The sequence below is a fragment of the Delphinapterus leucas genome, chromosome 5 (assembly GCF_059928025.1).
Source record: "Delphinapterus leucas isolate spDelLeu-1000000601 "Yukka" chromosome 5, BTC_Dleu_Yukka2, whole genome shotgun sequence".
Lineage (NCBI taxonomy): Eukaryota > Metazoa > Chordata > Mammalia > Artiodactyla > Monodontidae > Delphinapterus > Delphinapterus leucas.
Window position 1 is genome coordinate 87281231 of NC_143133.1, and position 16143 is coordinate 87297373.

At 38.4% G+C, this 16143-nt stretch overlaps 1 protein-coding gene across 1 annotated transcript in view; it reads right to left on the reverse strand.

Moving 5' to 3' along the window:
- The window catches only part of GC (GC vitamin D binding protein), a 31849-nt gene extending 18684 nt beyond the window's left edge, over positions 1-13165 (reverse strand). Inside the window, exon 1 of the mRNA XM_022599422.3 lies at positions 13084-13165. Coding sequence (XP_022455130.2) covers positions 13084-13141 — 58 coding nt within the window. The 5' untranslated portion in view covers positions 13142-13165. The remainder of the gene's footprint in view (positions 1-13083) is intronic.
- Between the last annotated feature and the right edge of the window lie 2978 nt (positions 13166-16143).

The window sequence follows — 16143 nt, forward strand, 5'->3', positions numbered from 1 at the left end:
GGTGATCATTTCATAATGTATGCAAATGTCAAATCACTATGTACTACACCTGAAACTAACATAATATTGTATGTCAACTATATTTCAATAAATTTAAAAAAAGAGTGAACTAATACTGAAAGCACGTAAGTCAAAATATGTATGCCAACTAGTGAGTCAGAACCTACTGATATAGCTATCATTCTTAGGTCCCATCTTTATAATAATGCTCAAATAAGTAAAGCTTTTTATTCCTCCTTCCTTTCTTTGCCTCAGTTTCACCCAAGGCCTCAAAAGAACCAAGAACAAAGAAATAAAAAAATAAATGGAGAATATATCTACCTTCCGACGTGAAGAGCTAGGCCCAGTAATGCGGGCCTTTAAAAGGGGGGTGTGAGCACTGGTGTTGCCTCCCTTGCTTCATTACCCACCTCCAGACTCTCTAAGGGAAGCTTAGGAATTCAGCTGAGGAAAAAGATGGAAATTAGGCAAAATAAGTTTTGGAGAAAGTTGTCAATGTGGTGGGTTTGGGAGAGTGGTGTGAGAGTGCATCTCCTTACTTCAAGCATAGTAAGAAGGGCTTCAAAGAAAACACTCAGACCTTGATAGGTGACCCTTGGAAGGTGGGGTACAATGGACAGGTGTCTCATTCAGACTGGAGAAATCTACGAGGTTAGAAAGGCTGGTTAAGTGGCCTGAGGCAACAAAGGAGAGGGTTGTGAGTGGGAAGTTCTGCTGTGGCCTGTGTACCTGATATAGATCGAGCAGGAGAACAAACTGTCCTGGAATCATCCTATCTTTTTTTTTTTTTTTTTTTTTTAAGGTAGGGAGACATTTATCTAGAAGGCAGCAGGCTACCAAAAGTAGGACGCCTCTGTGCAGATGCAGATAACTTGAAAATCAAAGGGAGGTCTTAAGGTGCCAGCTGGATGGAGAGATCCCCAGGGATGATGGGGAAAGAGATCTCTAAAGAACCCATGAAGAGAAAATATCAACTCTGAACATCTCCTGTAACCAGAGAAAACACCACTATCTCACCAAGCTGCCCATTTGAATGAGTTTGCTGCTGCTTACCTTTCCTACTAGCTTTTCTTTTCCCTCTGTTAACCCTGGAGGAACTAAAAGCAGCCTAGAGAGTAGCAGGAAGGAGAAGAGAACAGGCAGAGGAAAGTGTATGCCTCCCTTTGCCACTAAATGCAATAGGACTGAAACATGCCTGATCTGGGGGAGTAGCTTCAATTTTAAATGAATTTACAATTTTTTGACTTTAACCAGACAGTCCCATGACTGTTAACAGGTGGTTATTTTGATGTTCAAAAGGACCAGAGGACCTTATATGAGTGATCAGAAAAATCATAGAACCTACTCGTAAGTCCATTCGGGTGGTTGGGAAGAGCTAGTTTGCACAGGGGATGAGTTCTTTATTGATGGTGAGACCCACGTGTTCAACACACCTGTTACATATACAATAGGTGGACGCATGGAAGGCAGCCAGTGTTTTTCTTCCCCGATTCATCATTTATGCAAGAAAGTCTAGGAAATTTGCCAACATTTTGATGCTATGTCTTTCCAAAAAAATGTAAGAAGTATAGAAATGGCCCAGTTCCTGTTCTAAATGGTTTTAACATTTAGTAACTTATCCTCCTGGATTTAAATATTGGGAAATCCATCTTGGATGATATGATGGCAATTACTGGTATGCATTTTACCCCCTAAATGTGCTCACCTCAGCTCCATGGATGAATGAATATTCATAAGGCAGAGTAGGAATTCTTTTTTTTTTTAAATGGAGTATAGTTGACTTAAAATATTGTGTTTCAGGTGTACAGCAAAGTGATTCTGTTATACATATATCCACTCTTTTTAAAATTCTTTTCCCATATAGGCCATTACAGAGTACTGAGTAGAGTTTCCTGTGCTATACAGTAGGTCTTTATTAGTCGTCTATTTTATATCATGATATTGCTTATATGTAGAAATTCTTGTTTTATGGTTTGGAGTGGACGTGGTAGTGGCTGGATACTGGCTGGGGAAGATTTTGTTTTGGTTTTTTTTTCCTTTTAAAAAGATTCTCAGGACTTCCCTTGTGGCGCAGTGGTTAAGAATCCACCTGCCAGTGCAGGGGACATGGGTTCGATCCCTGGTCCGGGAAGATCCCACATGCCATGGAGCAACAAAGCCTGTGCGCCACAACTACTGAGCCTGCGCTCTAGAGTGCCCGTGAGCCACAACTACTGAAGCCCACAGGCCTAGAGCCTGTGCTCCGCAGCGAGAGAAGCCACCACAGTGAGAAACCCGCACACCGCAATGAAGCGTAGCCTCCTGCAACTAGAGAAAGTCTGTGTGCAGCAAAGAAGACCCAACACAGCCAAAAAAAAATTAAAAATATAAAAAGATTCTCTTTGGGATTTGTTAGAATTCATGTTAAAAATGCCTGATTTCAGTGAAAATTGCCTGTAGAGGAAGCTGTTGTACCCTACGTCTTTCAGGTGGACTGTTCAATGCATATAACTAAGGTGAGAAGTCAGAATTGAGGGACAAAGACCTTTTAAGTGGCATTTTCTAATAAGGGACCAACTCAAATACCATCAAAATCACAAAGAAGGTGGATAAACCTGCATGATCAAATCGCACATTATCTTGGAAACTAGGACAAGACAGTAGGATTGATAGTGGCTTTTTATACTCTATTGACTGAGAACCTTCATATCTAGTACATTTTCTGTAATTTATTGACTTGTTTACAAGGTTGGATATTGTCACAGTTTCAGAAGGTCAAAATAAGGCAGAAAGTTTCTGTTAATCATTAATGGTATTCAGTGGGACTGAAGATTAGGGCACAGGGAAAAAATTTAGGGTAGAGCTGTCTTCCTGTAGTGAGAAGAGGTAGTATTAGGATGTCAGTGGAGTTTTATGTTGCTCCTGGGTAGAACTGGGGAAAATGGCTGGCAGTAGATTTTAGTTCAGTGTGAAAGAACTTTATAACTGTGGCTAATTAATAACTGAAATGATGAACAGCTTTTTTTTTTTTTTTGCGGTACGCGGGCCTCTCACTGCTGTGGCCTCTCCCGTTGCGGAGCGCAGGCTCAGCGGCCATGGCTCACGGACCCAGCCGCTCTGCGGCATGTGGGATCTTCCCGGACCGGGGAACGAACCCGTGTCCCCTGCATTGGCAGGCGGACTCTCAACCACTGCGCCACCAGGGAAGCCCTGAACAGCTTTTTGAAGTGAGTTTGTTTTGTCCTTAAAATATTCAAATGGAGTTTAAATAACGGTATGTATTAGATTCCTGAATTTAGTACACAGTCATGATCTTTGAGATCACTTCTAAAAGCTTACAAAATCACCCCTTTTAGAAACAGTAAGAAATTATACAGAATCTTTTTTCTCCCAAAGCTTATGGTTTCAAGCCACAAAAAAATACTCAAATAAGAACTCCTTTGTTCTTAATGCAAAGGAAATAACTTTGCTTAATAAACTCTCCCTATAAAACTGCAGAGGTCACTTTTGTTTTATTGTCACCATGCAAAATGAGAGCCTGCATTCAATGGGGGCACCTCTGAACATTTAAAAAAATATTTTGTTTCTAACTTTCCAGATTTCTCACTTCATTAAGAAAGTAGAGTTTCATTCAGTGTGCTGAGAACGTGAGTGCATGTGAATATAGTATAAGTGGAGACTACAGTTTATCTCCTGATTTAATTAAAGCTATTTAAACAACTGAGATTGCACAGAAACACATTGGAATCCATGGGTGTTATGTACTGCTTTAGTTAGAATGCAGTGACAGAAAACTGGGAAACTAGATCAACTACACAAGACTTAAAATGGTTTTGGAACCATTTTTGCTGGAATATTCAGTCTTGGGCAAAACAGAAGCAAGGGAAAAAGCCCAAATAGGCATTGAAGAAATTCAGAATTAAAATATGAGGGTAAAACTGCTCTTACAAAAGTAACCTGTGGAGGAAGCCGTTGCACCATGTATTTTTCAGGTGGATTACTTGAAATATTTCTGATTAAAAAAAATTCATCTATTCATTTATTCAAAGAGAAGACCTGGAGCTGAACTGGTTAAGCGAGTATGTTAATCACTTTCTCATCTTCCAAACGTAACAAATACTGAACTTAATTTGCCATGAGATTGTTCTAAATCAAATCCCTATTCCATGGAGTATTGCTTAATGTTTTCACACCAGTTGAGCTCACTTTCATTTATATAATTAAATCCTATATCAAATGAATTGTAAATGACTTACTCTGTTCTTTAATGTGCCATGTGGTTATGAAGAGGGCAATCTGGACTTTGATACGGCACTAGTAAATATTGGCATAATCCTAGTGACACTGGCGAAATCATTTTCACATTGTGACCCCTAAACACTCAATGTTTACAAATGTCGTTAACAGAATTGTTGCTTTTTGCAATAGCATGTCCCTTTTCTGTCTGTATTGTGAAACATTCTGGTAAGTTGTGCCTAACTCTGGACTTTTGAAAACATTTGGTTTACTTTCGGGAAATCTTTACTGCTTCATGCATCGCTCCTCTCCCAACACAGCTGACGATACTCATTCATACATGCAACGGACATGTCTTGAAGACTTACTCTGTGCCAGGCGTTGGGTTCAGTATTGAATATACAATAAAGAGCAAAATAGACATATCCTTGCCCTTATGGAACTTTTAATCTAGTGGGGATAGACAATATGATACTCATTGTTATAGTACAAACTTTACTAAAAATGGTATTTTGAATGCTTTAACTATTGTTATAATCATTCTCTAAAACGAGTTTGGTCCTCTAGAAAAGCTGTTTGTATACCGGGAGCAATGGTTGGAGCCTATATATGCTGTGTTGAATAAAAACGCTTATATAGGATGCTAGGAACTGTCTTACGTTGCTATTTTCCTATTCTGGAGAATCATGGGCTTTCAGAACTGTTGGGCATTTATATTTTTGAAATTTTATTCCTTTGACATTTTTATTTCCATTCTGCACTGACAGACTCATCTATGTCAGAAAAGGTCAGTGTATTAGTGCGTTTTTTTTTTTTAACTTAAAGAATATGGTTTGTAGTATTCGTTCAAACTAGGTGGGCTACATATTCAGAGTAGTGGTTTTAGTTGAGAAATTAAATATTGTTGGGCTGGTTTAGGAAGTTGCCCTGATTATTGGAACTAAAGAAAACTGCCGATATGTCATTAAAAACATTGTCAACGAAGAAGTGGTATTCAAATTAGTACTTTTATTTCATTTTTCAGGCTTTTTGGGTCTCATTTCCGTTGACATTTTAAATCACTATTAAATAAAGCATTGATCTGGTTTCATATTGATGTTTGCAAGCAGGGGTGCAGTTTTGAGCTTAAGTCAATAGAAAGTAAACTTAGAGTTCTGCATGACATCTATAGATTAACTATCTAGAGGAAATTAACTGTACCTCTTAGGATGCCATCAGTGGAACATTTCACATGTTGAAAATTCAAAATCAGTAGAAGATATAGGGGCAATGGGTCAGTTGCCCCAATACTAAAATTGCCATAGAGGATGGCCTCATAGACTCACTCAAATTTGATGCCTTTGGCTTCAACACGGGTGGTAGCCCATCTAGGTGCTACACTCACCAAAGTCCCAGAGGAGGCATTCTTCCTCCACACATCTCATTCCACCTCGCTTTTCCTTCACAAGTTGAGCACCTGTCATCAACAAATGCTTTTGCAGAGGTGAAGATAAAGGAGCAAGTTTCCCTCTCCAACCTTTTGCATGAGTGAGGGTGGTGTCTTTGGTATCCTGAATTGGAAACTTAGAATGCATTACAGGGCTTAGTTTTTAAAACAATATAAGAACAAATAACATGATAAAGCACATACAAGAAACTTGAAAGCCACCAATACTTAAGGAACTGAGATCTGATATTAGAGATAAGAATAAGAATACAACACCAATAGCAGCAGTAGTGATCATTGCCATGGAAGAGATTGAAACAAAGCATATGAACCCATGGAATGGAAGAGAGTTTTTAGAAAACCTCATGAAAGGAACTATTACTTGAAGTGGACCATGAATGATGGGCAGGATTTTAACAGGAATAAGTGAATTGGGAGAGGAATTTTAAGTGGAGAGAACATGAAGAAATATCTGAAGTTAGAAAATCTCCAGTCATATCTGGAGAATGAGTAATCCAATAAAACTGAAGCAGTGGAATTAAATACTAGAAAACTGGATCACCAAAGTTTTACTTACTTTTTAAGGTAATGGGGTATCTATTGAAATACATTCATGGAGAGAAATGACCAACTCAGAGCTGTACTCAAGGAAGAGTAACCTTGGGATCTAAGCGAAATAGTACCTTGTTATTAAGGCTGTTCTGTGAAATATGTTAGTCTATGTAAAAATGCCTAGCACATCTCCTGCCTAACGTGGTAAAAACACAGTGAATGTTAGCACCTCTCTTATAGTAAAATCCAGTGATGATACCTATATGCCCTTGTGATAAGGATCCCATGTGGCTTGCTCCGGTCCTTCTCTCAGATGGTAGGCTAAATTACTTTCTGGTCAGAAGGAAATGGAAGAGAATAGAAAACTCCCAGGAAGCATGGAAATGAGTTAACATGTACCCCAGTTATCTCCTGGCCAATTCTCCCTGGATCTGACCAATGAGATTATAGCCTATCAACAGTGAGATGCTTTCACTCAATGATCCTTTCCTTGGGGAAGTCCCAGCCTGTCACAGAACCCAGAAACCTACAGTATTAGGTTTCTATTGCTACTGTAACACATTACCACAAATTCAGTGGCTTAAACTTACTGCTTTACATTTCTACTGGGTAGACTGACACAGGTCTCACTGGGCTAAAATCAAGGTGTCAGCAGGATTGTGTTCTCTCTGGATGCTCTAGGGGAGAATCCACTTCCTTGCCTACTCCAACTTCTAGAGGTGGCCTAGGATTCTACTCCTTCCTCCATCTTCAAAGGTGGCAACTTTGTGTCTCTTTGTGCCTTTTCTCTTTAGTGACATCATCCTCTGACTGATTCTGTTTTGCTCCCTTTTTTTGATTACTTTGGCCTCACTCAGATAATCCAGCATTGTTTTTCTACTTTAAGTTCTGCTGACTAGCAACCTTTATTCTGTCTGAAACCTTAATTCCCCTTTGTGATGTGAGCTAACCTCTTAGCCCGTTCCAGGCATTAGAATGTCAACATTTTTGGAGGATGCTCATTCTGCCTAACATACACATTACTATTTAAGCCTGAGGTTGTACCCACCGTCACATGACTCCAAATAGAGACCAGAATTGGGGTGGGTTTGTATCAGACAGCCTGATAGCTAGAATCCCACCAGTCAGCTATACATGTTCACCCCTAGCATTTCATTTACCTTCCCAACAGTGATCCTAATTTTTATGTATTTCATTTTTGGCCTCTACTTACCAGGTTATGTCAGGTTTTGCATTGTGTTTTAGTATGAATTGATTGGGGAAGGGATGGGATGTAGGGATTTTGTTAGGGAAGCCACTACAATAGCTGGGTGAAGGTTAATAAGGGCCTGCACAAGGACAGTATAAGAAAGTGGAAATGTAGTAGAAAAGAGCCAGTGTTCCCAGGATTTGAGAACTAGATCTATGCAGGGGGTAAAGGAGACAGACAAAAGGACCACTGAGGAGTTTCGGTACAAGGCTGACATATTTTAGGGCTGAAATTTATAGAATATAGAAATGATTGGATACTGATAACAAAAGTGTATAAAATAAAATCCAACAGTGCTCTACAGGATTGAACATAAATGATTTAGAGGTGATAGTGCCAGGAAAACAGGAAGTTAGAAGGCAGAGCTAGTTTCGTGGAATAGGGATGAACTGGGATTTGGATCAGCTGTGGATGACCATGGTGGACAGAATGAATTTCACTTACTTCCCCCTAAATTGGTGTCAATGATTGGCTCTCTCTTACACTTATTCTAAGATTAGTGAAAGTATTTCAGGTATGTGTCTCATGAGAGGCAGCAAAGCAGTGATTTTGGGTGACTGTAAACCCAGTGAATTGATGTAAGATTATGATCCTGACACTTAACTAGCTCAGTTACTTTGGATAAGTTACTTAACCCCTCTTTTCCTCAGTTTTCCCCATTTATAAAATGGGGATAATAGTACTGAGCTCATCATGGTGTTGAAAGGATGAAATAAATCTATCTGAAAGATTTTAAACATGGTAACATATTGTAAATAAACTATTAGCTATTTTATTCAATGGATAAAATCTAGTGCCAATGCTTCACAGTGGATACTATATATAAAATTTATAATGAAAATAACAAAAGACTTAAAGTTTACTCCTTCTAGGATATATATTATGTGTCCTAGTTGATATTTAATTTTCCTTAAATACTCAAAACTACCTTATGAGGTAGGTACTCTAATAACCTTAGTTTTGTGATTTTACACACAAAAAACTGCTACACATGATATATGGCAAGTAGTGTTCTAAAACTGAGAATTCCAGCAAGGAACAAAAAGTCCTTGATTTTATGGAGCTTACATTCTACATCTTACTTTCATTACAATAAACAAATGAACAGCTGGTAATAAGGTGATGAGTGCTAAAAATAAAAGCAAAATAAAACAACAAAAACAGGGTAAGAGAATAGAGAAAAATGGAGTAGTAGGTGCTATTTGAGGTAGATTGGTCAGGGAAGTCTTCTCTATATGTGAACTTGGAGCAGACAGAGGGGATCCATGTTCTAAGATGAGTGAGGTGCTAAGGCAGATCCCTGGGGTGCAGAATACAGAGAGTGGGAGCTAGTGGAGGCCAGTGTGGCTGAAACAGAGTGAACTGGGGGAAATAGAGAGGGGGTAGCAGTGGGCAGAATAAAGAAGTTAAGTGACCATAGACACTAGGGGGAGGGTAATCAGTTCATTTTAAGGATTTCTTCATCTTCTTTCTGTATAGATCAACCTTGTGGCCTGTTAAAGTATGCTTACTCATCCCCATACCCCATATATGATGGTGAATTCATACTGGCATTGCACCTCATAGCAATGAAGCATAATTTTGCTATTAGGTTAACATGGCTTTTTTTTTTTTTTTTTTTTTTTTTTTTTTTTTTTGCGGTACGCGGGCCTCTCACTGTTGTGGCCTCTCCCGCTGCGGAGCACAGGCTCCGGACACGCAGGCTCGGCGGCCATGGCTCACGGGCCTAGCCGCTCCATGGCATGTAGGATCTTTCCGGACCGGGGCACGAACCTGTGTCCCCTGCATCGGCGGGCGGACTCTCAACCACTGCGCCACCAGGGAAGCCCTAACATTGGTTTTTGTTTTTTTTTTAACATCGTTATTGGGGTATAATTGCTTTACAATGGTGTGTTAGTTTCTGCTTTATAACAAAGTGAATCAGTTATACATATACATATGTTCCCATATCTCTTCCCTCTTGCGTCTCCGTCCCTCCCACCCACCCTCCCTATCCCACCCCTCCAGGCGGTCACAGAGCACCGAGCCGATATCCCTGTGCCATGCGGCTGCTTCCCACTAGCTATCTACCTTACGTTTGTTAGTGTGTATATGTCCATGACTCTCTCTCGCCCTGTCACAGCTCACCCTTCCCCCTCCCCATATCCTCAAGTCAGTTCTCTAGTAGGTCTGTGTCTTTATTCCTGTCTTACCCCTAGGTTCTTCATGACATTTTTTTTTTCTTCTTAAATTCCATATATATGTGTTAGCATACGGTATTTGTCTTTTTCTTTCTGACTTACTTCACTCTGTATGACAGACTCTAGGTCTATCCACCTCATTACAAATAGCTCAATTTCGTTTCTTTTTATGGCTGAGTAATATTCCATTGTATATATGTGCCACATCTTCTTTATCCATTCATCCGATGATGGGCACTTAGGTTGTTTCCATCTCCGGGCTATTGTAAATAGAGCTGCAATGAACATCTTGGTACATGACTCTTTTTGAATTATGGTTTTCTCAGGGTATATGCCCAGTAGTGGGATTGCTGGGTCATATGGTAGTTCTATTTGTAGTTTTTTAAGGAACCTCCATACTGTTCTCCATAGTGGCTGAACCAATTCACATTCCCACCAGCAGTGCAAGAGTGTTCCCTTTTCTCCACACCCTCTCCAGCATTTATTGTTTTTAGATTTTTTGATGATGGCCATTCTGACTGGTGTGAGATGATATCTCATTGTAGTTTTGATTTGCATTTCTCTAATGATTCCTAACATTGCTTTTGATGATGAAGTTAGCTACCTCTTTGACTTCAGCTCTTCCTCCTTTCCTCCTTTCCCTTCTCAGCTAAGCCTCTTTAATGCTTTTACTCTGGGTGCTTTGTGAACTTGGATCAGGCCGTATTTGTTCCTAGCTCAGGACATTTGCCCCTGAGTTCGTCAGCTTGAAACATACTTCTAGATATTTGCATGGCTGTCGTCTTTTCATCATGTAGATCTCAAATCCTATGTTGCCTCCTCAGTCACCTGAGGAGGTGACTAAGCACCAAAATAAGCGTAAAATTATGCTTATTTTGCAGAGAGCATATACAGACATATCTGGGAAAGTATCAATAGAATATTTTCTTATTCTAAATTACTTCTCTTTAGCATTCTGTACAGCTATGTTCTTGAATCAAACTGAGGGCAATTTTGTTTTTCACATGGCTCCTGATGAAGGGGTGGCAACTTGTAGAAAAGAGAAACAGTGATTCAGTGGTGGTTTGGAAGATTGGGATGAAACACATTGTCTCAGGGCTGTTTCGACAGGTAAGTGGGAGAAGGAGAAATACAGCTTCCCCCTCACCTCAAGGGGAATTGACTTTCTTCTTGCTATTTGATACCATGTTTACTAAAATTATGCTGAGAATGAAATGCTTAAAGCAAAAGGAAAATGTTCTTGCCAATAGCTCTTATAAACAGCAGTGCTTTGCTTCCTGTAGCATTATTTCTTTGGTAATTGTGTAGCAATTGTGTAGTAATTGTGTAGCCTTCTTGTTTCTTGGGAAGAAGGAAAGATATGATTTAGATTAGTGCTTTATCCATTTCAGTTTTGAGTAAAGAGGCCAAGTGGAGGCAATTGGCAAACATAAATTTCTTGCCTCTCACAGGGTAGCTAAAGTGGATATTATAATATCATTTAGATTTGGTATATTTGGTAAGCCCTTCTCTCTCAAGATGTACCCAAGGGCTTGTGAACTGAATCCCCAATGCCATTTGATAGAAGAGGATGAGCCTGACTGGAGCTAATGTTCATATTGTATCCACTTTAGAACTGAGGTTTTCCAAAGACTGCTTCCATGGGATATAGGCATTTTAGGAAAGAGCCCATGCGTTTGGGAAACTTTATTGTTTTGAATAAAGTTAAATTATCTTGTTTTGATTTCTCAGAGCTCTTAGGACAACAAAAACATTGATTATGAACCAACCAAGAAAGACTAATGTCTGGCTTATTTCTTAAATATGTTTGGCCATAGAAACATATTTCCAAAATGAGTCTTGAAGGAAATACATCTTGGAAAAGAGGTTCTAGACAAATGCTGTGGGTGATTGGTCAGCTCTGTAGAACTAGGCAGAGAACTGCAACCCAAACCAATCCTCCAGCATCCAAAGTTCCTCTCAACTCCTTCAATCTGTACACTTCTTGCCAGGAGTGAGCACACCTAGCTTCCAGGTAAAACACTGACTTGGTATTTGGGTTATGCTCAGGTATTACAGAACAGAGGACTGATGGGTCAGGACTACTGTCCCCAAATATTGGACATTTGTTACGTAGGTAATTGTACTTTATGTCTCAGGAGTCATGATCTGACCTATGGCACATAGGTAATCGAGTTCATTGTGAAGTTCAGACCTTCAAGGGAGCTTACTTGAAGTTTTCAGCATCTGTTTCATCAGAGGCTGAGTGAATACTAAAGGATGTTGAAATAGAGGTTGCAGAATACTGTTATTCTCCAAAGCACTGTAACTCTTTGAAGTGAAGCCAATGTACATTTATTGAGTCAGTAGTTCAAAATGGCACATTATGGCATCCACATATAATCCCAGGACATAACCATTACTGGACTTTCTGTGTTTTGAAAATCCAGATCTGAACCTACTTCAGGAGGACTTTTCAGGGTCAGATCTGCCTCAGGGAAACCATGGGTGAAGGAGTAAGCTTTTAGGGTTCCTTGGGACCTGGGCTATTCAGAGGTCTTGTAAGGGACATGAATAAGACAAAATTTAAAATAATTTAATGACAAAAATGAGGTTTTTTAAAAAAAATGTAAAAATAAGGTCAGGAATAAGGTTATTCTTGTCATAATTAATAACTGTTGATTCCTGGGATACATGCATTTTATTCCACTGGTTAAATGTTATTAATATGACTTGGGTAAAGCGGTTAACTGGAAGCACTACATGAAAATTTTGATTTTTTGAAGCCGGATGAATGCAGATTCCTTTTATAAGCATTAAAGAATCAGCCAGAAAGTAACTTGGAACTGATTATGAATTTCGCAGCTTGGGAACTTATAAAGTTGTATATTGCTCAAAGACGAAGACACCATGTGATGAATGAACTTAATGAAAAATATAGCTCAGAGACCTTGATAGTCATATTTCTTAGCTAATGAATTCTTTTATGTGAGATATTTTAGAAACTATAATGCGTTTTCAAATATTACACATAGAGGATTCCTTGAAGAAGATCAAAGAAATCTGTTGACTTCGTCATTGATATGGTATATTGTACTCTCACTGGCAATGAATATTTGAAGTCTGAAAAAGCTCAGTGATGGATCACAGCCTCCATTTGCGTTCTCCTTTAACAAATTAAAAAATTCTAATTTTGAGCCATTTTTTTAAGATCTTGGTTATCAAGAAAACAGGGAAAGATAAGTGACAAATTATATAGTTTTTCTTTCTTTCATGAGATTCTTATCATGACTTCTTGGCTATTCTATTTGAACACTCTATGTGACATTTGAGCTCAGATTAACCCCCCTTTGATTCCTCCCTCTCTCCCCAACATATTCACTGATTCTTCTGTTTTTCACCTTGTGTATAATTTTTAAAATGGTAACAAAATTAGACTAGTTGAGAGTTCTTGTAAATGGTCACAGCACTGGAAGTCTTACCTCTCTCTAGAGCATGCACAAATGCTACAGCAAGCAGGAAAACCAGGATCCTCTTCATTTTCCTGCCGGCAAGTCCTGTAGCACCCCTGTCTCCTGTATGTTACCCAGTTAAAAAAAAAAATGGCATCCAAAAGTAACCAATTCCCTTTTACTAATAAGATTCCTGACTGTGAGCTAATCAATTATTAATCTCTACATGGAAGGAAGGGCAGTCATCCTTGGGCCACAAGAGATAAAATATCATCAATCAAGGCAAATAGACAACCTGGGGAAAAAGTAGTGGAAAATCTAGGAGATTTTAATCATTAACTTTGTCGAACTGCAAAATAGTCAGGGTATATATAGATTTTTCCCCCCACTTCTGCTTTTTGCTAAAGCTTATCTAATGTATTTATGGGCACATTTTCCCTCCCTCTTTCTGTGTTGTCTTTGGACATTCCCTACCCTTCTCATGTGTATAAATGGAAACTTGGAGGTGTCTCTTTGTTTAAACCTACTAGAAATAAAGATTATCTTAAAATATCGTAGACTAGATGTTTAATAAGGGCAAAAAAAGTGAGAACCCAATTTATCGCAATTGCTCAAATCCATAATTTTAATGCTATATATTTTATTGAAGATGATTGGGATAGTACTTTATATTTATGTGCTATATTACACAAATATATTTCTAAAGCACTGACATACATATTAGCAATAACCCTTGAAATCACAAAAATTAGTGGCAAATCTCGGACTCCCCATAGCTCATTTAAAGTTCTTTTTACTAGTACTACACAACTAGTATATTTTAGGATAATATAACTTGAGAGTACACAGTTGGCCTTGTAGAATGCAGAATCCACCATCTTCATTTTACAGAAGAAGGAACTAAACCCCAGAGATTCTGTGGCTTGCCCAGAAAGGCACAGGTAGTTGTCGTTCATTCCATCACTGGAAACAGGTCAGCATCTTGTTCTTGCAGTAGTCATCTTTTCAGGAAACAGGGTCAGATAAGGGTTGGGTACACCAGCTCTGGAATCAAATCCCTACTCAGCTCTTATCGGCTATATAACCTTGGAAAATCATCTCTCTAAGCCTCATCTCTCTCCTATGCAAAATGATGATAACTTCTAGTACTTTTGTTACAAGTGTTGTGAGCTTAATTAAGATACTGTGCAAGGTTTACCATAATAACAACACATGGTAGCATGCATTAATGTTAACTATTGCTCTCATTCTAGTTATTGCCCCCTCTTTTCACTGGCTCTCCAAATTTATAATATCTGAGAAGGTTATTGAATCTAATGAGGCCTAGAACTCAGTGGAAGATCTTGAAGCCAGCCTGTATTATGAGTTTAGGACCATCACAGATAAGTGGTAAAGAATTCTGATATCAATTTAGTAGCTAAGGGTTAACTGCATGGTCAGATTCCATCAAAATCTCAAATTGCATAAGCAGCTTACATTTTTAGTAAGATTCTCCATCTATATTGAAAATTGTTGAGTGTTAAGTTCAGAAAATACAGTCCAGGTAGTTGGAAAAGGATAACTAAGCAAGATTAAAGCAGAGATATCTCTATAAAGCCAACGGAAATTCACGTGCTAGAGGAGACTAAAAGATACTCTAAATATTGCTAGGGGCAGTATGGGAAGATAGCCTTACTGTTCAAGGACCAACTATATGCTGTTCAAAGATGAACTTCCTTCCTACTACAAGTCCTCTAAACTTTTCCTTTGGCTAAACTCTTAGTTTACTTTGCAAGTTAATTTAAAAGTGTGTTTTAATCTTAGTATAGATTATTTGGAAGTGCCAAATAATCAAGTGGCACTAATAATCAACTGTTATCTTAAGTGCCAAAACACTTAAAAATAACTAAGAAGCCCAGAACTCAGAAACATTATTAACACATTATAGTTTCCATTTTTAAGATAATACACATATCCATTTTTATAGAGTTTTGTATTTAACAGTATTTCATCTTCTGATGATTAGTTCATTCAAAGATATACTGGTTTGTTTCCCATTAATTTTGCTACGGTTTAAGATCAGCCCGTTCTTCCATTTAAAAAACAATTATAACTTTATCTCTGATTTTGCAATAATATCTCCCACTTTCGTTTAATGATAAACTACATGTAGCAAGAGTTGCAACATCTCATTTAGGTCCTCCTGAGAAATCTCTACACAAGCTGCCAAATGCATTCTCTTGGCTGAGTTTACCTTTTTCCAACTGAAAATCGGCACTCATGTGCTAATAGCTAAATACATGAACCATCTCTCAGTCTTACTTATATAACTCTCCTTTAATTCTTTTACATGTTGATAGCTCACCGTCATTCTGTTGGAAAGAAATAATTGGCTTAATTGAGATATCTCATCTTGCCATGACTACTCTAGTAAGTCCAATGGGGCGGGGGGAAGATAAAAAAGACCGAGTGAAATCTTCTGCCACAGTTACAGCAACTCAGAAATTTATAATGGAAATAGTTATTTTAGAAGAATTATTTATTAAATAAGCAGTAGAATTTCACAGGAATCAAATAGCATATACAGAAGTCGAAATAAGTTGTTGTACACATGAAATTGATATAATATTATAAACCAGTTAAAAAGCTGATTTGAAGTAATCTCCCACCTCTTTATCTTGCCATTGGCTTCAGAAGAAATGTAGGTTTCTCCCTAAACAGCGCTAGTTCTAGGCAAAATTGTGAGATAAAGCCCATCTTTTGTTCTTTTGCTATCACATTCTCTTCTTGTAGTAACTCTTAGATCTTACACCCTTTACTAGAGGAGTATCTTTAACATTTTTATGCTGCAACAGGCTGCTTAAAACTCTCCTATTATAGTAGTCCAGTAGAAATGACCTTCAAATCGATTTCATTTGCCAGAGAGTTTTCATTCAGATTCTCTGTATTATATTGTTAAAGTGCATTTTCAGCATCTTTCCCTGATAAATGACCTGGTGAAATGGATATCAATAGCATAAAGTGATATCCTTAAAGTTGATGTGCAGAGCAGGAATGGAGGACAGTCTAGGCTGCAGGGAACTCTCGTAACCCAATCACTTTGCTTTTCTC